This window comes from Halichoeres trimaculatus, unplaced genomic scaffold (assembly GCF_033239565.1).
Source record: "Halichoeres trimaculatus isolate MK-OKI-2021-1 unplaced genomic scaffold, fHalTri1.1 fHalTri1_scaffold_21, whole genome shotgun sequence".
NCBI lineage: Eukaryota > Metazoa > Chordata > Actinopteri > Labriformes > Labridae > Halichoeres > Halichoeres trimaculatus.
Window position 1 is genome coordinate 8,737,783 of NW_027437199.1, and position 26,277 is coordinate 8,764,059.

At 41.2% G+C, this 26,277-nt stretch overlaps 2 protein-coding genes across 5 annotated transcripts in view; one reads left to right on the top strand and one right to left on the bottom strand.

The window, feature by feature from the left end:
• impdh1b (IMP (inosine 5'-monophosphate) dehydrogenase 1b) lies at nt 1-14,998 on the top strand. 4 transcript variants are annotated; one of them, XM_074697891.1, is made up of 16 exons: nt 1-247; nt 2,723-2,821; nt 3,000-3,077; nt 6,136-6,184; nt 8,503-8,604; nt 8,710-8,784; nt 9,120-9,326; nt 9,415-9,502; nt 9,590-9,789; nt 10,168-10,258; nt 10,419-10,514; nt 11,027-11,170; nt 11,539-11,683; nt 11,770-11,913; nt 11,999-12,082; nt 12,913-14,998. In XM_074697891.1, the coding sequence occupies exons 2-16, from the start codon at nt 2,724-2,726 to the stop codon at nt 12,932-12,934; spliced, it is 1,623 nt and encodes a 540-aa protein (XP_074553992.1). In that variant the 5' UTR covers nt 1-247; nt 2,723; the 3' UTR covers nt 12,935-14,998. The 4 variants fall into 4 exon arrangements, with proteins under 4 accessions (XP_074553992.1, XP_074553993.1, XP_074553990.1 ...); XM_074697892.1 differs by having other exon boundaries at nt 3-136; XM_074697889.1 differs by lacking the exon at nt 1-247 and adding an exon at nt 1,058-1,223.
• The window catches only part of prrt4b (proline rich transmembrane protein 4b), a 25,984-nt gene continuing 14,692 nt past the window's right edge, over nt 14,986-26,277 (bottom strand). Inside the window, exons 3-4 of the mRNA XM_074697888.1 lie at nt 25,601-25,744; nt 14,986-17,788 (exon numbers count right to left, since the gene is read on the bottom strand). Of these exons, the coding sequence (XP_074553989.1) occupies nt 15,711-17,788; nt 25,601-25,744 (2,222 nt within the window). The 3' untranslated portion in view covers nt 14,986-15,710. The remainder of the gene's footprint in view (nt 17,789-25,600; nt 25,745-26,277) is intronic.

Sequence of the window (26,277 nt, forward strand, 5' to 3'; positions counted from 1 at the left end):
GCTGGTACATAACACCAACACGCACTGTCTGCAGCCTGCGACGGGCAATCACTTCTGATTCACTTCACTGCCGATCTGAACTTTCTCACTTTGGAGCCAAGAACGACAAGTGTTTTCATTCCGTTCCTTCCTGAAGGTGAAGAGAATATCTCTGTATAGACCTCATTGCTCGTCTCAGCCTGACGTCTGTACACTCGCAGCTGGAAAGTTGCTTCCCTTTGGTCAACGTGGGCAGCAGCTCCATAAGGTAGTTCGCTAAGAGTTCTCTATACAGGAAAACAGGGTTGATTTTACATGACTAGAAAAGCTGCATAACTGAATTTTCGCACATTTAGAGCTAATGTAGCTTTAAGGTCTCGTGAGGTTTGTATTTGGTTCAAACTAAAATATTTAAGCCGCTAATGCTAAATGCTAACATGCTCCCACATGGAAGTGCAACCTTTACGTCGAGTGGACGCAGCTCGTGTCTTTTCTGTAAAAAGTTCCTTTGGATGCTCAATATTGAGTTATTGACGGAAAAAAAACGATATTTAAATTTGGCAAATGCAGCCTTCTCGATCATCGGACTATTCTATTTTTCATAAATGATACTAAAACATTAACGAGAAGTTTTAACGTTATATCAGTGTATATCTATATGTTATTAACGCTAACGTTTCGGAGAAAACGTGACGTTATTAATTACGCAATCGCCTTATCCGTTAACATTTTGCTAGAGCAAACATCGACACATTTATACAACCTCTCAGTTAACACCCATGTTGATATTGGTTTTAATTTATAGCGTACAGCACCTGCATAAAAAAAAACAATTAAAAAATAGAATAATGGCAAATATGATGGCAATAAATATAATATATGGTTTAAAAAAATAAAGTAAATAAGTATATGACGTTTCAATACTTCATGCTAGTCTTGAATAAAAACAGTATTTTAATTTTGCAGTTACCTTCTGGGACCTACTGTAGTAACTATCCTGTCATTGCACTCCAGTTGAACATGCACATTGTCTCAACCGCTGTGTGTTTTGGCTAGAAACATGATCCAACTCTAAAAATATATCTTTGGTCTGAATGCTGCATAGTGAAAGTGTCTGTCTGCAGAGGGCTTGTGAGGAGAGAGATGTGCGACGTTAACATGAACACTAGCACGGATAACATGACACGGATTCACAGCAGTAAGGATGCCGCGTTGCTGCTTGATCGTATAAACAACAAGGACAGGTCTGATATAAAATAACATTGTGTGAACTATGTACGTGCAGAGAAATGCTAATGTTTGTTAGCTGCTGATAATGAAATGTAGGTCACGAGGACAGGTGCGAGCTCCACGAGCAGAGAGTGGGGCTTTTGAGGACATATTGCTCCCGCATTGTTGTTGTTTTAATTATTTTGCTTTTACATTGAACATTACTGATTGAAAAATAGTAATAACTGAAAACGTGTAGCATTAGCTTAGCTATAGTGGTTCTGGTTCAGTTATGTGTTAGTGGGTCACCAGGCCATATTTCACATCAGGGGCGGTCGTTTAAGGACTGCTGTGCTGTTTTTATTCGTCTTGATGCGCTGAATCTACGTAAAAACAAAGTCAACTGCACTTCTCCTCGATTAATACACTTAAATTAGACTTTTTTCTCCCCAAGCACAAAATTGTGTCAGTGATTTTTTTATACGCGTTATCGATATCTCTATCATTCGCCCCGTTGCTGAATCAAACGTAAAAAAAATAATTATGTTTAATGGTGTCTACAGCATCTTCATGAATTTATTGCCTTTATGCTATGGCTAAAACCTTGTTTTCATCAGCAGAGGAAGCGGTTGCATCTTGCACCTGCTACGCATGCGCAGTGACTTGAGTCTGGCTGGAACATGTTGATGTTGCCATGGTTATGTCTTCCTGTGAAAACGTTGCCAGCCCTGCTTGCAGGCTGAATGTCTCGTGTTAGACCCATTTGAGAAGGTTTATTAGCAAAAAATGTATTTTTTTACATGAGTAACATCACTCTGACAAATAATGAACATCTCCCAGCTTCATGAGTAATCAGTGAGGTGATGGAAAACACCAGCAAGTGGATAGATATTATGTGGGCAGACGTTTTTAGTAATGAAATCCAGCTTGTACACCAGAGAGGCTTTATACACAAGTTTCACAATGCTTATGACTAAGTTATCCACGGACATGTTCAGACTGTGAATTATGAAAACATAAACTCTGGCAAAAAAAAAAGAAATCCTCACAAGCCAATATAAGCATTCAGACCACTGAGTATGAAACCTCCTGAAGTTTTATATGAAATGTGTTCTGTTAATCATAATTAACACTTTGACTTATTGTTATTACTCCATATTTTGTCTTAACCTTGGTCTGAAAGAAACATTTTAATTATCTATTCAAATTAAAAACTCTATTGATAATTTTGGTAGTTAATATAATTTATTAGTGGTCAAACCTGTTGGAAACAGAAATTATATCTAATAACTTGCAGCCACGATGTTGCAGGTGTTTTAGTGTAAAATGTGACAGTATTCAGTAGTAACCGTTAGCTGACAATCGCTTGGAAGTTTGGCTCAGGTCACCAATTATCACAGACACAGAACACAATTGCTTTGCTTGTTAAGGGGTTATTTGCAGAGCATCCTTTTTCTACCTCTCATTAATCAGCTGTGTATAAGTCTCAGAGTGTGTAATTTTTCTGATTTTACCTTTTTATTGTCCTTGGCAGCATGGCAGATTACTTAATCAGTGGTGGAACAGGCTACGTGCCTGAGGATGGACTCTCAGCTCAGCAGCTCTTCTCAATCGGAGATGGCCTTACATACAAGTAAGTTTCCCTTACCTCACAAACCCTAATTCTTTTATTTGTCAGCGAAAATCTGAGTAACAAGTTATGACATTGATTCAAAGTAAGGCTCCTGATTTTGGAGCCTCACCTGTGCGCATAAGTGGGTAAAATGTACGCAGCAGTGCATTGTAATGGCCAAAACATTTTGAACCAGCAGATCTGACCAACAGTGCGTTGTCTCCGATGGTCATACGGCTGAAGAGCTATGCTCTAAAGGAGATGGGTTGACTTACAAGTGAGTAAAACAGTCTCCTTTGAACCATTTTGACACTGTCCTGTTAAAAAAACCTTTGTCTCTCCAAAATAGGAAATTCATAAGGCGGAAGCAAATGACTGTCCTTCTTAAGAAACTTCTTTCCAATCAAACAAAGCCATGCCTCAGTCTCAATCTGATGTCATGACGGTGCATGGATGATGAATGCTGTTTGAGTGCTCAACCTGATCTTTGTCATGGGGATCAAATTTGCTTCCTATTCTACATTATTAACATCATCGAACCATCAAAGTGCACAACCTGTCCTGTAAATGCAGTGCACATGACAGAACAGCTTGTGCTCTTAATCACAAACACTTAAGGTACTAATCAAGCACTAATTTTTCACTTCTCACTCAACCTTAATTTGCATTAACTCTGCTGACGATAAGTTGATGTAAGCACTTTAACTCACCATGCATTTCAACCAATTTCTTCGACTAATCCATATAATCACTCTTTTTGTTTCCTATACTCTAAAAATTCTTTAGCTTAATTTTAGTGGTTGACCTAAGCTGGGATGCATTGAACTTTCTTTTTCTGAAACTGCCCTCCTAACCCACCTCTTAAATATTTGTCACAGATTCTAACAACCACTATAATTAATGCTTATGATGCCACACAGTCAACATCACAAAACAACATCAAACAATCTTATTTTGAAGTCCTTATCAGCCTTAAATGCAACAGTTCTTCGCTTTAACCTCCCTGCACGAACTTCACAGGAGCTAATTGAGGAGAATGGTGTGTGTCAGTGTGTGATTGGATAACCTTTTAACAGTGTAATGAAGTGCATCACGGTCAAAGGACAGTTTGCACTCATGATAGCCTGAATCGACATCATGTGGATATCAGGAGGAATTGGGGTGGATGGGGTTGTCAAGGACAAGGTTTCGCCTCTCTTTCTATTGACAGAGGGTCAAAAAATGTTGCTTTAATCAAAGGCTTTATCAGAAATTCTGTTCTTACCTGTGCTCACCTGGTACTGGATTTTAGCACAGACTGGCCAAGTTCTGTATGTTCAATACATTAATTTACTTTCTTTTTATTTATTTTTTGAATCAGTAAAAAACAAAAAGGCATAAATCTCAAGAGAGTTTGAAACACAGGAAGGCAACAGCTGTGTGACAAGTCATGCATGATTAGGGATGTTCTGGTTTTTAGCAGAGACAATCTGGGAATTGTTTTTACTGAAGACAGCAAATTTGTTCAACTTACTTAGGCCCTTGTGGAAGGGCTAAAAACTGCAGTTCTCCCAGTGTCCACTCGAGGCTGACTGCAGGAACGCCAGAAACCACATACAGACCATTTTTCCAGCAAATATAAACACATTTACAGCCAGGTTCATGAAACAGTTTGGCCCTGAATAACTCGTTTCTCTATCTGCACACACTGCACAGGGGTGAATTTTTTGACAACTTGTTATTTTCAAAGTTATGAAACCGAGTTATGCTCATAGAGGGCATGGCTGACTTGACTAACAGTTGAGCACCCTATAGCCATCTATAAAGAGGTTAAAAGCCTGTCTTAACCTCATTCAAAATCAAACGAAGCTGTGCAAGACAGAATGATGTCCTTATATCAAGAAAAATATAGTTTGGGATGTCATCATGAGCTCTCTGTGATGCACACCTTTCAAACACTCTTGCAACCAAATGTGATTATTCCTCTCGAGCAGGTTTTTACCGCAATCAGATTTTATACTTTTTAGCCTCGGGGGCAATTGGCTTGGCTAACAAGCACTCCTTTTGAGTCATGATCAAATTTATATAGCTCAGAAGTTGGGCTGACAGAAGAGCACATATTTGTGGTCGACAGTTACTCTTGGAATTCCACCTGAGGTGCTTATTGTGGTTTATAAATTGTATAGTCCTTGAAGTGGATCTGTCTCAGACAAACAGCTGATTGTTGCTGGAGTTTGCCTCGTTAAACCTTTGGATAAACGTGGTGATTTGCTACTGGTACAGGTGTCTGTACAGAAGACAAAACAATCTTGCATTTGTCTTTATTTGAAAGTCAAATGTAAACCATAACAATGCATCAACAAGCAAGAGTTTGCTTTACAATTCAAATCCAACGCTGACCCTGAGTCAGCACATCCAGCCTGCGAGCTGGAGCTGAGGTTTGTGGCTGCAGCTAATTGCTAGCAGATGTCTGCTGGGCTTCCTGATTGTGTTTAATGTTGATGTTTGTGGGTGTTTGGGCTCCAAAGAGAAGGGGAAAACAAACCAGACTCCTCCCTTTGTTCCATGAGTGACTATATCAGTCCTTCCACACCCACACTGAGGCGACAAAGTTTGTCAGCAAACCAACCTTCCAAATTCTTAATAAGCCTCCTATCTCCACCTCTAACTCCACCCATTCATTCTGTACTTTCCTTTACAGTTTCTCCCAACATCCTCACACCATACAAAGTCCCCCTTCTTCCTCCTTCTTTCCTGCACTCACCTCACTGCCTGTTTTTCTCCCACCCGTCTGCAAAAACCACAAAAACACATTCAGGCTCTCGCTGGAAAATGAGCGCACCATTCCTGCGCGTAGCTGCTGCTCGTCCACACACTTAAACCTCTTCTTCTGAAGTGAGCTTTAAGAGGTTAAATGTCACTTTTTTTGCCAAGTACAGGCACACCCAGCTTATCTTCCTGTCTGCATGCAGTCACTTTAAAAATGCTCTGGTAACTTTGAGGAGACACTAAATTGTCTTAAAGAAAAGCTGCTGCATTGTTGAAAGATGCAGAACAGAATCAAAGCATGCAAACATGTCAATGAGACTGCTCTATCATCTCCTACTTATTCTTTTTAGAACAGTCTCTTCTTAAATCAGAATCACTGTTCATAGATTTTCAATTGAACTTAAGTTTTTATAATGCATATCTTCATGTCTGCTTTTCTTGGGGATAAATTAAAATCCAAATTCTTGCTAATTTCAACATAAGAGATTCTTAAGCTGCTGGTATTTTAATGCAGTGTGTATATAAACGCTGTACCTTTCCTTACTTTGCATTGGCCCCTGACTTTGTATCTTGTTTATGTCTTTCAGTGACTTCCTGATTCTACCTGGCTTCATCGACTTCACCTCAGACGAAGTGGTGAGTACAGCCATGTGTGTGTTTAAATATTTAAGACTTATTTCTAAGTAGAGAAAGTGCCCCGACGTCCGTTTTTCCATCAGGAGATGGTTGCACTTTACTGTCGTGTCTCCACATTTAAGTAGAGACTTTTAAAGTTTGGTATTTTAAAGGACGTTGTCCTCAGTTTCAGTTTCTGCATTCTCGCCACTTCCTTATGTACCTGTCTGACCACACTGGAGTTTCACAATCTTCATTCCTGCTCCAGACTCCAACGTCATCCTACAACGCCATCTTCTACAAAAATAGTCTTGTTTTGCCTGCTTAAAACCAGCTCCAACACTCTTTTTCTCCCCGGCGCCTTGCTATTTTTGCCCAATGTGGTCACCCGCTGGCTGCTCCCTCGCCCCTTGTGTTTACACTTGTCTGCTCGGTTGCTCATCCACTTCCCGGCAGATGACCGAAGAGTTAATCTCAGGGATTTAGATGAAATCCCTCTCCTCTGCTTCGTCCATTTCAGGGGTTTTAATTTAATTGATATCTGTAATCTCTCACTGTTGGCTGTAGTGTTACAGAGATGCTTGTCTGCCTCGCTGTGTTGTCATGGGTTGTCTCCACAGAGTCTTGCCCTACTTTTTCACAGGATAGTGAGCCCATTCAAGCTTAAATAACACACATGCTTCCACATTTAGCTCTCGGCTGCGGCGCAGAACGAAGTCATTCACTTACAAACGGTGATTCAGACGGTTTTGCGAAATATTTTATTCACATTCGAGCTCCCTATTCTTGAGGGACAACATGTGCTTTAAGTAGTTCTGAGAAATCCTCCTGACGCGTGATGTTCCTGTTCTCTCCTAACCCCTCAGTTGAATTTAGCAGGTGAGTGCAGATGTGCTCGCTAACTGGAGAGGTTATGTAAGCTGCTCTCTTGTGCCTTGTCCTGAGAAAACATTCATAGTTTATGTCTGACACAGATAAAGGAGGGAGAGCTCTGACACCACAGGGCTCATTAGGAGTTTTCCCATGTGATGGGAATGCCAGAGTTTTCACACACATCTGAAGATAAAAAAGTTTGGCGTTGGTTGTTGTGGGAATGAGATGTGAAGTCATACTCATCTTCATTTGTACAATTTGTTCCAAAGATTTTGATTAAAGATATTTGAAGTCTTAGATATGCATTTATGGATATTCTAAAGCGTAAATATATAAAATATACATATTCTAAGGGGACAGTTATAGCATACAAGTATCAAATTACCAAAGTAAAAAGGAAACATGTTCACAACCTTGTTGGACGAAGATGCTTCATTCTAGGACCAGAGTGAGTGATGTTGGGGACCATGTATCTGGTATGTCTGCCATGTCAACACACCAATAGGTTAATTCACAAATGGACAAAAAAGGCCTGAGATATTTCATTATGCTGATTGGGTGAAAATTAGACTGTCTTTGAGGTTCCTAAAAGATACCTACTGCCCTGGCTTAGTCACCAAGCAAAAAGAAATGTGGAAAACAGATCAAACATGTTGTTTTTGGTTTGGTTTGGTTTTAAACAAAAGTGAATCTCTACTTTAATTCATATTTTTATAATAGTGGGTGGAATATGAAAATTACAGGTAGTTTTTGATTTGTGAAGGCATTTCTTGACCCTCCAGTCAGATTTTCACAACCTCAAATTTGGGAAATTGAATTTACAGTCTTGAGAGGTTGCCATTCTCTGTACTCTTGACTATGTTATGTTTATTGTGAATCCACCTACCTTGTTTACACTTCTGTTTAGGCTGATGCAAATGTGTAAATCCTGATGTGTCATATTCCAGATAAGTCGAGAATTGGAGCCAGACCCCTCCTTCCACTCACCTGTTCTCTTATTTCTTAAATCTACTAAAATTAAGAATTGGAAATGATCATTTTCACAACCACAATAAACATGTGGAATGTAAACTGTATATTGTACCCTTTCTCCAAAGAGATGCAATGTCATATGTGCCTTTCCAAATAAACAAAAAATTACAATTAAAAAATAAATAAATAAATGTACAATTTCTTTATAATTCAGAATAAATGGATTAAATAGATACAAGAAGACATTTTTGTAACATTTTGGTTTTAAATGAGCTCTTATTGTCACTCAGGTTTGAAAAAATAGTCCACCAAAATTTATCAGTGTCATTTAAGTTTTTGTAGCTTCAGTGTCAGTGTCTGTGAAAGAGATTGAGGCGACTGCATCAAAGGATACTCTGCCCCCTGGTGGTTAATGTGCAAATTACAGAACACACATCTTTATAAGAAGATATTGTAATCAGTGTTTTGCCTTTCTTCTTTCTCATGAATCTTAGGACCTGACATCAGCTCTGACCAGGAAGATCACACTGAAGACCCCGCTCATTTCCTCCCCCATGGACACCGTCACAGAGTCAGCCATGGCGATAGCAATGGCGGTAAGAGATGCATCATCACTAGTACTGCTTGAATATAAAGTCTATGATCTTACTCTTAAAAAAAAAAAAAGAAGACTGAGTTTTTTTTTTTTTTTTTAACGGCAGCTAATGGGAGGTATTGGCATCATTCATCACAACTGCACACCAGAATTCCAGGCCAATGAGGTCCGCAAGGTCAAGGTAAGCCCTCACGTCTTTCTAATGGCGTTCAGTCACAGAAACAGTAGTAGTAGTAGTAAACCCTCAATGGAATAAATCTCAAACCACCTCTCTAAGCTCTCATCTGACCTTTTGTCCCATCCTGTCCCTCTTTAGGCTCTGGTAATTGTCTTCCACCTCTGTGTGATTTGTATCATGTGTGTCATTTCTTCACTAATTACGTTCTGTTGTGTGAGCTTCTTGTTGTTTAACAATCATGTGAGGTCCCGTGCGTGTTTTCGCGCTGCTTTTGCCGCTTTGCACAAACTTAAGAGGAAGAATAAATGCTTACCAAGATCGTTTGCGTTTGTTTTCAGAGGTTTGAGCAGGGCTTTATCACAGACCCAGTCGTGATGAGTCCACGACACACAGTTGGAGATGTGTTTGAGGCCAAAGTAAGGCACGGCTTCTCTGGTATCCCGGTCACGGAGACAGGAAAAATGGGCAGCAAGCTGGTGGGCATCGTCACCTCCAGAGATATTGACTTCCTCTCTGAAAAAGACCACGACAGACCCCTGGAGGAGGTGAGTGATACAATACCTGAATGCCCAAAGGAATAGCCGAGTTTCCATCACTCATTCATTTTTTTCTCCATTGTCTTTTTATTTCCAGGCTATGACAAAGAGAGATGAGCTGGTCGTTGCTCCGGCTGGTGTTACTCTGAAAGAAGCCAACGATATTCTCCAGCGTAGTAAGAAAGGTAAATACAAGCTCAGGTGTTTCAGCAGCACTTAAGCCTCTCTTTCATGTTCTTTGTCAACCTCCCTTTTGCTTTCATCGTAACCAGGCAAACTTCCCATCGTAAACAACAACGACGAGCTGGTGGCCATCATCGCCAGGACAGATCTGAAGAAGAACAGGGATTACCCGCTGGCCTCCAAAGACTCACGCAAACAGCTGCTGTGTGGAGCCGCCATCGGCACCAGAGAGGACGACAAATACAGACTCGACCTGTTGGTGCAGGCTGGAGTGGATGTGGTTGTGTTGGTGGGTAACATTTTGAAAATTGCAGGACTAATTGCTGTCGGGAATTTGATTTTTATACCACAAAATTGGGCACATTGGTTGCCCAAGTTTATATAAAGCAGTCTGTTTTTGGAGGATACCTGAAAGGAAGAAAGAGTTAAGCTTTTTCTCATTGGCAAAAACTTTGATTGCAATCAGCAATGTGCAGCTTCTGTGCAGCTGTGCAGCACCTCCCTTTTTTTTTTTTACCTTGCATTCACAGCAACTTGTACCAAAGCCATCTGCTGATGTCTAATGCACTTACGTTTACCATTAGTGATTTTTTTTTTACAAAATAGAACATTTTTGTTCTGGCATATTGATATAATTAAATCAAGTTTTTTTGGCTGTCATTTGCAGGACTCTTCACAAGGAAACTCAGTCTATCAAATCAACATGATACATTATATCAAACAGAAGTATCCTGACTTGCAAGTTGCAGGAGGAAACGGTGAGTTTATTACAAATAGTTGGGTTAACTGTTAGCTAGTTTTTTTTTTATTGCTGATGCATCCATAATAAATGTGTGCATAGCTATAAAAAGATTAAGAGTACAGGTTCAGTGTTATTACTCTCTTGGTCTTCATATTTATTCTTATCCTCATCCACAGTGGTTACAGCAGCCCAGGCCAAGAATCTGATCGATGCTGGTGTCGACGCTCTGAGAGTCGGGATGGGCTGCGGCTCCATCTGTATCACACAGGAAGGTACTCATTACACACACACTCTCTCTCACACACACACACACACACACACACACACACACACACACACACACACACACACACACTCCCTCCTTTGCTTCTAAAGCTATCTCTTGAACACAGGGGACAAAAAAAATGACCCAGTCCTCACTGAACCTTCTCTATATCGTGCCATGAGCTGCAGTGAGATAAAACAGTCGATCAGTTGCTAATGGTATAAGATACCTTGAGACCACTCCTAGTTGTCATGGTGATCTGCCAGAGCCCCATCCTGTGTTGCCATGGTGACCGGCCTCTCATGCTCCGACTGGGTCATGTTCACCGACAGCAACATGAGGGGAAAGATGCAGCAAAGGACTTGAAGCTGATGATATCCCTGTTAGATACATGTTTTGCTGATATCCGTTTGTCCTTTGCTCTCAAGTATCTTTTATTATCGCAGATATTTATATTTCTTCTTTTACACCAGACTTGTTTTCATGGCATTCATGTCAGATATGATTTCCATTTTCCAGTCATGGCGTGCGGACGGCCTCAGGGGACCTCGGTGTACAAGGTAGCAGAGTATGCAAGGCGCTTTGGTGTCCCTGTGATCGCTGACGGAGGGATTCAGACTGTTGGTCATGTGGTGAAGGCTCTGTCGCTGGGTGCATCAACTGGTGAGATCTCATCAAGAAAATATATAAGCACATGTGGAAGTTTCCAAAGTCATAAACTCCAGTACATTTAGATTTCTGCAGCCACTCGGTGACCACATCACCCCCATCCTCCATCCTCCCCTACTACATTTAGTTTCAAGTCCTCCTTCTCCTCACCCACAAAGCCCTTTAAAACCTGGCCCCTCCCTTCTCAACTATCACACTCCTTTCCATAACCTGCGTTCCTTACGCATAGATTTCAGAAATCTTTTCAGGTCACAGGCCAAGTGATGGGGGTTCAAGTTTTAACCACATAAAAGTGATGCATTTAATGTGCTCCTTTTTTGATTTAAAGCTAAAACTAACACAATTATCTACCTCCCTTTCAGTTATGATGGGCTCACTGTTAGCAGCAACCACCGAGGCACCGGGAGAGTATTTCTTCTCAGACGGTGTGCGGCTGAAAAAGTACCGTGGTATGGGTTCCCTGGACGCCATGGAGAAGAGCACCAGCAGCCAGAAACGTTATTTCAGGTATCAGGAGTACTTCCATACCAAAATCCAAGATATGTCACTGCTTTGAATCTGTGCAAAAAAAACTGATTCTTCTATTTCCACAGTGAGGGAGACAAGGTGAAAGTAGCTCAGGGTGTGTCAGGCTCAGTCCAGGACAAGGGCTCCATCCACAAGTTTGTACCTTACCTGATCGCTGGGATTCAGCACGGCTGCCAGGACATCGGTGCAAAGAGTCTCTCTGTCCTCCGGTGAGTAATGTGACATACTGCTCGTTTTAGAGATTCGATCTTTTGTGAATTATGTTTGAGAGTGATTCTGTCTCGTCCCCCTCAGTTCCATGATGTATTCAGGAGAGCTCAAGTTTGAGAAGCGCACCATGTCTGCTCAGGTGGAGGGAGGAGTTCACGGCCTCCATTCGTAAGTTCAAAAGCAAACAGATAATATTTCTGCAGAAAACACTTGTAAAGACCCTAGGTTTAAAATGCGGAGGTATTATAGTTGCATATTTGTCATTCCCTGTTGCATGTCGTCTGGAAAAACTTGTCTGTTCCTACAGTGAGGGGACGTCATGCCATTCTCCAGTCAAAAAAATGACGAAAGGGGAACTTAAGAATCTGTTTCAGTGTTGACTCTCACTGATGATTTCATAACACTTACTGAAAAGCAGATTGACCCTGAAATTTTACTCACTTTCTTAATTTGGTAGCTGCAAACTCAGCAATAGCAAGACATTTTGAAAATGCACAAATGTTTTAAATAAAGATATTTTCGTATTGGGGATGCACTGATATTACAATTTTGGCCGATACCGATTTCTCATATGAATATTGTTGTTAAGGCCGATAACTGATATTTACCGATATTGATATTGATAAAAAACAAAAATACAAAAACAATCTGAGATGATGCATAGAAGTAGTTCAGAGAGAAAGAGTGGCGCAATCAGACAGGATAGGATAGAGCGCCCGAGATGAACGTGTTAAAAAAAAGTACTTTTTGTCTGTTTTTTGGATCAAAAACAGGAAGAGAGACATTAAAGAAGAGTCCACTCTTCTTAGGTAGTTTTGGTGTTTACATAGTTTTGGAAAACAATATTATTTGGGTCTTGAAAAATTGTTAAAGAGGCTCTGAAAATGCGGACAGCTAATGAGTAAATATCGGCCGATACTGATATCACACAGGCCGATAGCGATATTGATATCCATATATCATGCATCCCTAATTCATATTCTTTTCTGCCTTCACAGTTATGAGAAGCGACTTTACTGAATGAGAAGTGGACAAAGTGCACACCATCGGTGCACGTGACACACCCCATCTAACAGTGACCAAATAAGAAACCGCCACTAAAACACGCATCACCCACTACGCCCTCTCTACCCTCCTCTGCATCGTACCCGCTGTTACTCTCTCAAACACGATCCAAACCAGCTGCTTTGGGGGAGGAAAGAGGCCCCGTAGTGAAGTGAGAGAAGCTTCAAACTGACACCCGGCTTTCTGAACACCTGGGATTTTGCACTCGAGAAGCGGCGCATCAGGGTTTTCAGAATGACACACACCTGTATCTTGAACGTGCTAATGATCCCGGTTGTTGTGCATGTGTGTTGATAGTATCGAGAGAATGATGTGTGAGTGGTGAGTGCCTGAGTGTGTGTATAACTATAAATGTGTTCTGGGACATACAAACTGAAGGTGCATTGGGTGTATTCGCCCTGCGAAAAGTAGTGAATCTAAAACAGCAATGGTGCAAAAGCTATCAGCAAATTTTTTCGCTTCTTTGCGGATACAAGATAACCAGCTCACCTTTATCGCAAGCTTCTCACATCCCAGATCTTTAAAACACAAGAACATATGCACAGAATACAAAACACTTGTGTCTATGTGCAGTTTGTCGTTCTTACCTTTTTGTGTTGGCATCCAGGTGTCGGCTATTGAAGACAGTAGCTGTTAGTACATATGGCATATTGTAAACTTCATGCATTTTGGATCCTGAGGTACGATTTTTTTTCACGACGATTCTTCAGTCAACTTTGCATTCTCCAGGGAACAAACCCACAGTATCTCCCACTGTGGATGTCAGATCTCCCTTCAAAGACATCCAAGCCAAAAAACTAGGGTCCCATCTCACTGCATTGTGCTCATATGTAAAGCATGGAGGGGGCCAAAAGATGAAGATCAGGTATGTTTAGTAAGAGAAAGTTCTTTAGTGCATAGAAACCAATCAAGAATGATGACTCTTATGCCCGTAATTTGAATACTTTTAAATAAGACAAACTTTATATAAACCTGTATAGTCTTGGGGGCTTCAAATTGAGCATGAAGTGTTTTTGATATGCATGTTTGTTTTTTCACTAAGCCAAACATGGCTGTTATTTATATTCTGCTTCAGTGTAACTGCATACATACTGCCAAGTGTATATACACTTCCTCAGACTCTCTTCTTTTGTAATTTCGAAACCAAATTTAGCGCTACAGGCCACTTGTTACCTTGTCACTTGATCATTCCTGCGTCTCCAGCATTGCATCTTTGATAGGTTCATTTTTATTTCTGATTGTTTCATTTTTTTACCAGAGAAATGCCTTGAAACGGTGGATGAAGACTGCACGTGACAGCTCAGAGAAATGCAAAACTCTTGACACCCTGTCGCCTCCTTTTCTTACTTTTTAACAGCACGTTGCATTTGTTATCGTTAGGCTTATGTGGGCTTTTCTAACATTTTCATACTGGATGTGTTTTTGTTTTTGTTTTTTGCCATATGTAACTTTTTTTAAAGCAGATGTTCAAAATAATAAGTGTTCAGTTTCTGATACTAGTTATTTGTTCTGCACATGATTCCCTTGACTAACAGAAGCCTTGCAGTTGGACAAAATTGCAGGAAATTGTATGTGGATAATCAATGGAGAAATATATGCCTATATTAATTTGAAAATGACTGCTGCTTGTTGTCAGATTCCCATCTAAAAGCAAATCTGGGAGAGAATGTCTTATTTGTAAAGTACTGAGTCCTGTCAGCCCATCTAAAAAGCTCTAATATAGTGTTAACTGGGAGATTAGTTTACAATTTTTATAGTGTTGCACTTTTAATAATTTCTGCTTCAGTGCATTGCAAAGATGCTACAGTTGCAAGGAGGCAGTGGTAGCTTTTGCAATCGACCAAAAACTTAAAAGTACACCTCTTAGATGGAAAAGACTCAGCATTCAATGAGTTTGTTTTGAGAAACATCACTTCAGAACATGTTTACAGTAAAACACCCAAGAGGGGATATGTTGCTTTTGCTGTTCAATATGGTAAAAAGGAATAAATACATCAAACTGTGCATTGTTGTCTGTTTCTTTTATCATGACATACAAAAAGAGTCAAACATTATAAAACAAACTTTATTAAACATTTTGAGTAAAATTGTGTGAACATAAATAAATTAGTTAGCCTGTCAGTGTGAGTAGAAGCTTGATCCATTGATGATTAATATTGGAGAATAAGGTAACATAGTGTGCTTTATACCAGTAGAGGGTGCTACTACACCATAGCTCAGAGTTAAATGAGTGGCATGTTGATATGGAGCGTTTATAGCTTAACAAACTCACCTATAACCCCATCATCAAACATGAGATGTGATGTTTGTAAGAGTACGAATGGGTATGATTCAGTAGTATTTAATAAGTGCTTAATTCAGTCACAGTTCTATCTATTGGAATGTTTGAATGCAATAAAAACATTTGTACAAATAAATTTTTGTTTTCTCCCCTCAGTAAAATGTTACAATTCTTTTGACTGTGTTAAACTTCACCAGCCATTATCAAACATGGAAAAGTTACAAATTACCTTTTGGCTTTTGACATTCTTGGCACTTTGACCTTCATAGACATTCACGTATTACCACTCAGGAAAGCTCATCAAACCTTCAGAAGCCGTCGCTTTGGCAGCTGCAGGTTTTTCCGTTGTGTTCTCAAAAGCTACCATACCCAAAAAGAAAACCCTGACAGTCAACTTGCTCTCTCCTTATAAAGTCTTCAGTGTAACCCTTGTTTGACCAGACTGTCCTTTTATAGATCAATAGTCTCGCTGCAGATGCTCAAAGCGTCGATTTGTCTGCAGACACTGATGAACTCCTCCTGCACAGATCGGTCTGCCTCAGACGACATGTCCAGGTCCAGGCTCTCCTGAGAGGCTGCACCCAGTGTTTGATAGTTCCTTTGTGGGTCAGCATGACTGTTGTGACCAGAAGATGGCACTTGGCCTGTGCTCCCTTGCTGCTGAAGCTGGATTTCACGTCTCTCCGGGCTAGGGCAGAGAACCAGTGAGGAGCCTCCAAGGGAGGCTCGGTAAAGGGAACAGGAGGATGAGCTGCCCCTCCAACGTTCAGGAGAGGAGCAGCTGGAGGCTGAGGAAAGGGAGGGAGATGGTGGAGCACCTTCAACAGTGTCTCCTCGAGATTGGGTGCGAGGGGGTTTGGGAATGGAGGCCATCTCCACGCAGGATGAGGTCCGATACAAACCAGGGTCAGACGAAAGGGGATCGCAGAGGCCATTGCTGGGAAGTGCACAGTGGTTGTTCATAGATAGATCACTGCATCGAATGGGCCGAGTAGGGCTGAAGAGGCTCATGGGAAAGAGAGAATCACTGAAGAGAGCCTCGTCTATGCTGCGGCGGAGGTTGATGGGTGAGGGCGGCCGCAAGTCTGTCGTGGAGTCGCTGGTAAACGAAGATCCACCTGAGGGATCTCTGCCCCCTGCATCTTCAGGTTTTAGTGAACTCCGTAAGTCCATATCTAAGTCTAAGTCTCGATAAGCCAAGGCCCTGTTGCTGTGGTAGAGAAGGTCGAGGCCGTTCAAACTGCAACCAAGTCTTTCATCCATCAGAGTGTAAAGAGGAAGGCTTTCCGTCTCTCCGAGCCCAACAGTATCAACAATGGCGAGCTTCTCATGCTGGCTCAGGTTCCACTGGTAGGTCCCTGGCAGGATGGGTGACTTCGTTGCCAGCAGTTCTGTCCAGCAGCTCCCTGCAGCCGGGAGGTGGTCGGAACAATAGACTGGTTGTGCAACAACCAAGGCTAAGGTGAGACAGACCCCTAGCTCACACAGTCTGCAGCTGAACTGAAAAGCCCACCAGGGCCAAGGATGGAAGACCTCCTCCCCACCTGCAACACCCAGGGCGTTGAGAATTGCGTATAACTGCAGTCCTGCACACGCTAAAGAAAACAATGCTGACAGACAAACAGTTACAGCGGCACGGTCCCAGTCTCGACTCTCAGCAAAGGGGCAGCGGTTGTAGCGCTCAGCCGGAGTTGGAGAAGTGTTATTTAGGTGGTAGATGTGTTTGGAGTCTGCCCTCACGTAGATGTAGAACACAAAATACGCAATAGACAAAAATGTGGACAGTGCAACAAAGGCTCCGCGAGAGAGGAGTGAAAGAAAGAGGCAAAGTGGGGGCTTTTCCTGGTAGAGTTTCAGCAACGTCACGGGTCCGAATGCAGCAGCAAAGTGCAGGACAACAAGGCAGGCTAGGAAACACGGTCTCTGGAAGGCTGAGTAAGAGAGCTGCATTCTGGAGCGCATGGAGAGGAGAAGGAAAACCAGACCGAAAGCTGCAGTCAGGCATGGAAACGGTGCTTCGTAGAGCATCAGTGAGGCCTCTGTGGAGGGTAAGCGGTCCTGGTGGCCATAGGCATCATAGAGTAACGAGAAAGATCTGGTGCAACCTGCAGCGAGTAGAAAAAGGCTCACCAGGGCAAAGTAGCCACATCCGGATGGGCATCGTAGTGGCAAGCACAGCAGATTGAGTGCTGAGGCTAATGTAACCATTGCGAAGGCGCATCCTGCACCGTAAACATGCGCCTCCCATGCAAGGCCCCAAGCCGCCATGGCACTGTTCCAGTCAGTGTACAGTGGCACTAACATGGGGGGTGCTGGGATCAGGAAGGGGTTGATTGATTGGTTTGTGGCAGTGGTGTTTTGAGTTGGCTTGATTTCAGAGGGGGTTGTGGAGTCCCAGGTGTCCGAGAGGTTGCAGATCCCAGAGTGCTCTTTGTTGCAGTCAGGAAGGAAGGTGATGTCACTGTCCATCAGGCTTGTCATCCAGTCTTCGGTGTATGCAGGAATATTTGCTCTTTCTTTGGGGATGCCTGAAAGAAAGTAGAAACTGATCAGATTGCTTTGAAACGTTTGAGAACACAAGACTAATTTGGAATATTATTGAAGAATCAAAGAACAAGAAAAGCCTTGAACTTGGAAATAACATCAGCAGTAAATGTCTGCTTTTATGTCACTTAAAAGCAAACTAATCTCACACTCATGAGAAATCACAGAAACATTTAATCAACATTCAAACTGAGCCAGAAAACTCTTGGCTCAGGCCCAGGGTGGTGAAAGCGTGCTCCTTCCTCCTAATGTGCTAATCCTGTTTAAACGCTTGTAAGAAGCCAACTTCAAACTGCGCAGGGCCTTAAAGTGGAGGCAGGAGTGTGTGTGTGTGCACGTGTGTGTGTGTGTGTGTTACAAATCAGCCCACTCAGAACCACAGAGCTAGTTTCTGTTGCATTACGTAAGCCATCTGGAGTTTCCATGGGAGAACAGTCAATTATGATTGTACTGGACGTGTTTTAACACTGCAAAGGAAATGGGTTGGCTTTAGAAATTAAGGGGTGACTATGTGTTTGCTTGAACTTTACCGAGACGCCTGCAAACCTCATTTGTACTGTGTGTATTTATGCAGTTGAATTACAAAAGGGTAACTTTAAAAGGGAGTAAAAATAAGTCACTTCTCACAGCATAATGCCTCACAGATGGGCCAAAGAAACGTTTTCAGTCTCCAAGTCTCCAAATGATCAAGCTTCGCAGCATGGACATAGTTTTTCCCATATACGATCTCTGTTTCTTCACTGATACAGTTTTTGCAATCAGAAACACCTCTAGTGTGCAACGCCTCTTTAAAAGAAGCTTGCATAGAAAGAAGAGAAACAGCTTCTAATTGCATCCCTGTCATTAGCACACTCATGCGCCCGGGCTCATCAGTCATTTAGCTGCAGGCACATCAGAGACGATCACTCTTTCACAAAGAGCCAGGTGCTATAATGGGCCATAGAGACAGGAACAAATGAACAGGATGAACTGACAGCTCAGTAAATCACACAGCAGGCAGCTTTAGTGAGGTGTGGGCTTATAAATTTATTACATCTGCCACTGAGGTTATGTTTACTGTAACGTTAGATGGTTTGTCAGCACAATTATTGAAGAAGTAAAGGCCTGATTTTCATGGAACTTGGTGGGTTGGTGTAGCATGGGCTTCTGAGGTACTCGTTATCTTTTAGAGGGTTTAACTGCAAACATGGAAATGTCATAGCCTTGCTTCGAAGCTAAACACAGTAACCTGACTGGACTGAGCTGAAAAAAAAAACCAAGCACACAAATCAATAACTTGTGCACAAAATAGTTTGTTTTTTTAGGTAGCGTCTATATGTGTGTTTTCTCTTGCTATGGACAATTAATCAACAAGACATTGTCGTTTGGTTTCAATGCACCTTTTTTTCCAATAATAACTGCATATAAGGTCTCCTAACACCACCTTTGTAGATTCAGTTAGCTAAAATGCTTGAACAAAGAAAGTAATACTTCAACCAACCTTGGGATGGCACTGCTACACCACAGCAATTAATGATGATGCTATGCTCTAGCTAGCAAAGCACAGAGATCGAGCTGGTTAATGCAGATCAGGAAGTGAACGGATTACAGCAACATAACTAATTGGCAAATAGCTAAATAGGCATTCTAATTGAAATGCTTCAGCCTGCTCTCCTTGCAAACCGCTTCTCAACCCACCTCCACCAAACTACCTATTTTTATGCTGTGTCTGATTTTGTCAGGGTCATACGTATTGTCGCCGATGCTTATTTTGGTTCTGTACTCCTGAAGGTCTTTGCTGCTGCCCCCCCCCACTCTGGCTTTTCATGTATGCTTTCCCTTTCTTAGGCTTTGGCATTCCACATAGGCATGTGAAAAGGCAGAGAACTCCCAGAACAGAGCCCCAAATATAACTTAATCCATGCAAGTAATTGATTGTTTGTGACTGGAGTGCTCCTGACTGATTAAAAGTTCTCACCTTGTATGTCACTGATACTGAGTCTGCTCTATACCTTGCGGATGCTCTCCCTGCTTTGTCTTTTCATGTATGCTCAGCAAAGAGAAAGTAGTTGTGCTCTCCTTTCTTCAGGCTTTGGCACACCAGATAGGCATGAGGAAGGGCATTTACCTCCCAGCACAGAGCCATATCGCCAAATATGATAATATAAATCATTTCATGCAAACATTTTTTTAGTTGCTTAAGTTAAATATGAGCATGGTCTTTGCCTGATCTGTTAAAAAGAGAGATTCAAAAATATCCAAGTAGTCCTGGGAAGTACATTACATTTGGTGGTCATATGAAGTGCCACTTTGAAATCCCAAAGTGGCTGACCTTGAGAGCATAAACATGCAGACATCAGAACCACAAACCCCCTGAAATATCTGTGTTTATATTAAAGATGTGTAATGTGTTTCCTGAGTTAATCTCACTGTGGAATTCATGCGGTTAGGCATTCCTGTTCTCAGCCTCTCTCATCTGTCTTTTAATGGACTTTTAAAGGTTGTGGTTTTGATTTTCTCATCCCACCCTGTCCTTGTCCCCTAATTCACTCTTTTGTTTACAATTTCTCCTCAACACCCACCTTCAAAACGAGGAAACTCCCATAGGTGGGACGGTTATTTTTAAACTGGGACAGTTCTCTCTGACTGGCCTGATTTTTTTTACAAGTCTCTTCTCAGGCTTTATGTTTTCTGCTTCTGCTGCTTTCGACTTTTATTTCCGGAACAGTATAGATCAAATAAAAAGCAGCTGCTGCTTCCATTATGTTCTATATGTGAAATAGTTGAGTGTGTGTCTGTTTTAGCACTCAGCCTGAAGCTTTTTTGCTCGTTTTCTCTTGTAAAGTTTATGTCTATGCATGTTTTTACCCATGAGTTTATTTTTGCACATGCATTTGTTCTTTGCTCTCTGCTTCAGTTCTGCCCCGCTGTCTGTCTGCTGTTGACAAAGTCCTTATCGCTTCACCTCATTCATCTCCTGACCCCAGAGCTCAATCACTGTCTCAGCTTGTGATGAAAATGTCAAGCTCAATGAAATATGACCTCACAGTCAGGTGCTGCTGCTTCTCTTACTGTAGCTTAATGCAGCAGTTTTACTCAAGAATTCCTGACGTGTCTTTTGTAGCTTGATCACATCCTCAGCAGCAGGAAAACAAAGAATGATGAGTTATTGCATGATGCACTGTTTTTTAATTAATCCCTAATGAATATTTATCACAAAAGAGCAAAGCGGTGATAAGATGTCTCCCTTGTGCATGATTCTCATAATGATGCTTCAGGGTTGCACTGTGAAGAGGAAATATGGCAGAGAGGTGTGATGTTTTAGTCGACATCCAGATGCAGCACTCTTTAACACACTGCTCAATGTTCTGCCAGGAAAGTAAAAGCCGTACAGCCATTTAGTCTGCTTGGCTACTGGACAAAACATCCTGTTCCAGACTCTGCTGCCATGTAGGATGCCTGAAGGGAATAACTGGATTTAGAATCAGAAAAAGTCCTGTCCAACTTCAAACATTTTGACAGTTTTTGATCTATTGAACTATTTCCTTAGGGCATCCATAAAGAAAACTACAAATAATGGACACCTAATGTACCACAATTCCAGATGTAGAGATCACAAAGCTTGCACTAGACAATTTGCCATCATTTTTCGCGAATCAATCGATACAAATTGATAATATAACTTAGAAATGTAAAACCAAACTGCCAGTTTGACCTGATGCTGAGGTCATGGGTCTAACATACATTGGCTTTCATCCCCAGGCAAGAGGCTTGGGTTCAATTTCCAACCTGCTGCCCTTATATGCTGTCCCTCTTCCTCTCCCTCTTTCTGTTTGCTGCTCCATCCTCTGTCCTACTGTCCTACCCGCTCAATACAAACACATTAACACATATCTTAGCTTAAAACCAAATTTTGAGGCCATGCTAGCCTCTCTATAAGGCACTACTTCAAAAAATATATGCTAACATTAGCATCATGCTAACATGCAACTTTTAAACAAATGTATATTTTCTGTATCATAATTATTAAAAGATCATAATTAGCAACTTATCATGCTAGTTAGCTTCAAATTATTATCTGTTTGCACTTTTTTTTTTGCTTTACTGCTTTTCGAAATAGCCTGTGTTGGATGTTATTTGGCCGGAACCATTGGTATATAAAAAGCAAAAAATTGCCTTTTGATGGACACTAGTTGAAAGTACAATGCTATTTTGACAGAACTAAGTGTGTTTTAGGATTATCTCTGTAATTTGATGATTATTTGTATTTCAAAATTGGGAGTCAGTTTGACTTGGATGTTAAAGCACACCCCGTGTAAGCCCAACCGTTTGCTGCATGCGCCACTCTTTGCTATCCCCTGCATTTATCAAATTATGCTGGAAAAGCTCTAAAATAACAAAAATATGCCTCAAAGAACAAACTACAGTTTGTTTTTGTTGTTAGACACCATAAATGTCAATAACATGATGATGCTAGCATAAATGAATCACAGTACAAAACCCGGTGGGAGTTATGTGGCTAGTGCTGCTTTTTAAAAGTTCAACACATGACAACATGAATCTCTCCTGTCAGCGCTTTGATGAAAACAATGGAACCACTTATTTTAAAACTTAACCCATTTATACTCTATAAACATGCCAAGAAAATAAAGAGGAGTTTATCTGATCAAAAGTTTAGACGAGGGCGTCAAATACGTCCTTGTAGTCGCACACTTTCACTGAACTGACAATGTCATCCCAACATCATGCACATTAACCCCTTTGGAAATGTGACCGGAGTGTAGTGTTAAACAAACACACAGCTGCAGGCGTTTTGAACATGGTGGCTGCTGATAAAGTAGGTAATGGTTCATTACAGTGTTATGCCCATGACTGGTCCGTCCATTTGTTTACTTTCCAGGGCAGCGTTGATGCCCCTGAGTCAGGCCGAGTGGAAAACGTGACAGGTATTGAACTGGGGCTGTATTTTGTTTCCCCCCTAGTGTCAATAAATGTCACATCTCAGCTGTTGAAGCGGCCAAGCGGCTTGGACAGAGTTTGGTATGCAGTGGCTACAGTACAAGGATGGATCAGAGCGATACGTTCCACTGAATACTGCCCGGTCATCTGACACATTCCAGTGGGAACAAGTCTCTCATGCCAGGGACAGTAGACACAGACACAGACTGAAAGTTCAAGTGCCTGTGGGCATAAACAAAGAGGTCATTTACCTAATAAAATTTTTAAAGTTTTATCTAAGATAGACCCTTTGCCAAAGGTTGTACTTAAGTGACCTGAAACAGGAATAAAACTAACACTGATTGTATTCTTAAGGATGTGTTGATAAGCAGCTTGTTGGCTAATTATTGGCCATAACAGTTTTATAGGTCGTTAACTTGTTAATATGTTTATTACTTTTCAATGCTTATCTAACCAAAGAAATTGTATGACATACATAAGACTGAAAGCTAGCACCCTTTTATGCTAAATGAAAACACCAGCATCGTTGTAGACTCACAGTGCTAGGTAACAATAACAGGTTATGCTCAACTATTTAGCTTTCTTTTCATTTTTGATTAGCACGTTAGCTAATCTTAAAAGAAGTATTGCAAGAATTAGCCTATATCTTAAACTATATCATTTAAGAGAAGTATTTTATCTTAAAAAACCTTTACAAATTTGGCATACTGTTGTCATCTTAGATTAGCATTTTAGCTGACGTTTAACAGCCTTTACAAAAAATAGCTAACAAATTCTTAGCGAGTGCCACTGTATGCTAAAAGCTAACATTGACACTCCGGTGATGATATTCTACAATAACTGGTTTTGACTAAATCCTGGATTAGCATGTTGGTAATCTCAAATGAAACAAACCAGAGTGACCATAAGTTAGCACTCCAGCATATGCTAAGCGCAGACACTGGCATTGTATCACAATACAGTTTTTTTACCGACTGCAAAACATATCAGTAGCTAAGAGAATAAGTAAGCTAGTGAACCTATGAATTAGCACACCTTTATCATAAGTGGCTTTTTTGCTACCTCAGTAGAGACACTATTAGTGTGGAGGACTTTATTTTTGTTTTGATTACTTTGTTTTTTGCTAGTTAAAAACGTAAACTAATTTAGATTATCCTTGTATCAAGCTCTTTGGTAAAACTCTAAGCAAAAGTCCTTCATCATGAACTTGACTCGTACTAAAATGCATTCATTAAGGAATCACTCTCAGCGCAGTTCACAGGAGCAGATGTAACCCACATTACCTCACCCAGAATAGCAGATGTTGTCAACTGATGTTCAAAAATAGTCTCGTCAAATGTGCCAGTTGCTGATGACAAGACACTCAGGAGCTCTGTTGCTCGGTGTGTCACGAGTGAGTGGTTTCAACATTGTTACCAGTCTGTCTGTCTGTTTTTTTATTTAATGAGTCTTCCCAAGAGCTAAAAAAAACCTGTTGTTGAAAATATAAACATGTGAAGTATTCAGTTTTCTGAGGAAATAAAGATTTTTCTAAGACTGACCCCCGGCAGGTGATTGTGGGATAAGTGCAGCCTTAGCACACACAACCTGCTCCCTCTTAGTATGCATGACTGAAATGCTCCACGAGCCTCTACTAAATTGCTTTTTCTGGGGTGAGCTAAATTGAAATTGAAGGCAATCAGAGGAAAACTACACAGAGCTCTCAGTTTTTTAATGGAGAGACAACATGATGCTAATTAAGCATGTGTGCAGTTTTTTTTTAACCTTTATTTCTTCAGGTTCACATACAGGTTGAGGTATTTCAGTTGAGATCGTTAAAGATTGCGTCTTTAGCAATTTAAGACTAGTTGTTTTTTATAATTTTCATTCAATTCGGGCATCATTGTGGTCGCTTAATATCATGAAGTAAGAGATTTTCTAAACTCAAGTGAATGTAGCTCATAGTAAGTCAAATAAGACAAATTTCTCTTACTTTAAATGAGACATAAACACTTGCTTTGATTTCATTTTTGCATCAGACAGGCTTTAATACATTAACTAATGTCCTATTATTTTTCCAGTGGAAGTAAAAGTCTTTTTTACAAGTTTACAATTTTAGTAAATACAAGCAAAATTTGTGTTCCATATTGAATATGAAATACATTAACAGTGGCTCAAAATAAATTGCAGTGAACTCAGTGAAGTTGGAAAAAAAAAGGATGTTGTAATTTTTTGGGTGGGGCTGAGCATCTCTTTTTGGGCCCCCGTCCCAGAAATCTGTGTTCACACCCCTGCTTTTAACATCACTTTAATTGACATGTCCCAGCAGCTTAGGGGAATCACGCTGCTGATTCATGAAGTCATGGTTGATTCACTAAGTTGGCTTCAACTACATATGGCTGCGCCTCATATATTTGGATGTAGAGTCATTAAAAGTGACGTGCAGAAGCTTGTCACTAGCACTCTCCTTCCAATCAGTCAGACTGAGTTCATACCTGTGTGTGAGTTTGAAAGTCAGCTGTTGTCTCAGCATGGATGAGACTTTATCTGACAGACAGCACAGGGAAGACTTGTTTATGGGCTGGGCATTGTTCCCTGTCTCTTCTGTTCTCAGGAGTTCTCCAGCAGCCTGAAAGAGCAGCTTTCTCCTCCCGTTGGAAGCAATTAGAGGCTCCAGGCAAAGCATGCAGGGTAATTGTTTTTCCCCAGTCCTCTGACAGATTTACAGCTATTGAAACAGCTACAGGACTGTTTATGAAACAAACAAAAACCAGCCGTTTTTGGCTGTCTTCCTAAGAATATTGAGCGCAAAGACAGGCTTGAAACAGATGTGATCCAGCTCAGTGTTTGCTTCAATTTTAAGAGGTTTGTTAGCTCACCTGTACTCTGTGGCGAGGAGGGCGTTAGCAGCTTAGAAGATGGGGAGGAGACGTCTGCCAACTTGGTGTCACCGTCGCCGTCTCCTGAAGGAACCCCACCGTCCTCAGCCTCATCATCCTCTTTATCCTCTTTGCCTGGCAGCTCTGAGGAGACACAGGGAGAGTAACCTCTTAGTGATCTCAAGGGACTAGAGTTTAAAAAGACAACAGCTCTTCTCTAAGACACCATAGAAAAACAGATTAGTAAATCCTGAGCCTGCCAAGAGAAAGTTTTAACCTCTCTGTTCTCTGGCCAGAGCATATCTGAGAGTTCGCACTGCAGAAAAACCAAGGACTGTATTTCTTAACCCAGTTCTGTCAAACGGATCGGCCTATCTTGCCCTTAGTTGGGGCCACTCATCCATTGCAGAGTCGTCTGGCCTGCTGTAGTCTAATTACATTGACATCCGGATGTGTGTGGATCCGGGTCCATCACAAATCCAGACCCCTAGTTCAATCATCTGTCTCAGTGTGACACAGTGAAAGAAGACTTGGAGAGAAAGCAGAGACAGAAACTACAAGTAACAACTCCATCACAGAGCCACATCAGCTTCTTTTCCCCTTTGGTACACTGACAAAATAACGTTTTCACAGTCTGCTCTCTCCTCACAGTGATTGTGCGGCAGTTATAAATGAAT

Bases quoted from the DNA above. Each gene is read 5' to 3' on its own strand.
- impdh1b (XM_074697889.1), top strand. From the start codon at position 1,123: ATGTGCGACGTTAACATGAACACTAGCACGGATAACATGACACGGATT. The intron at 1,224-2,722 runs GTCTGATATAAA...TGTCCTTGGCAG, and splicing joins CGTATAAACAACAAGGACAG to CATGGCAGATTACTTAATCA. The intron at 6,185-8,502 runs GTGAGTACAGCC...CATGAATCTTAG, and splicing joins ACTTCACCTCAGACGAAGTG to GACCTGACATCAGCTCTGAC.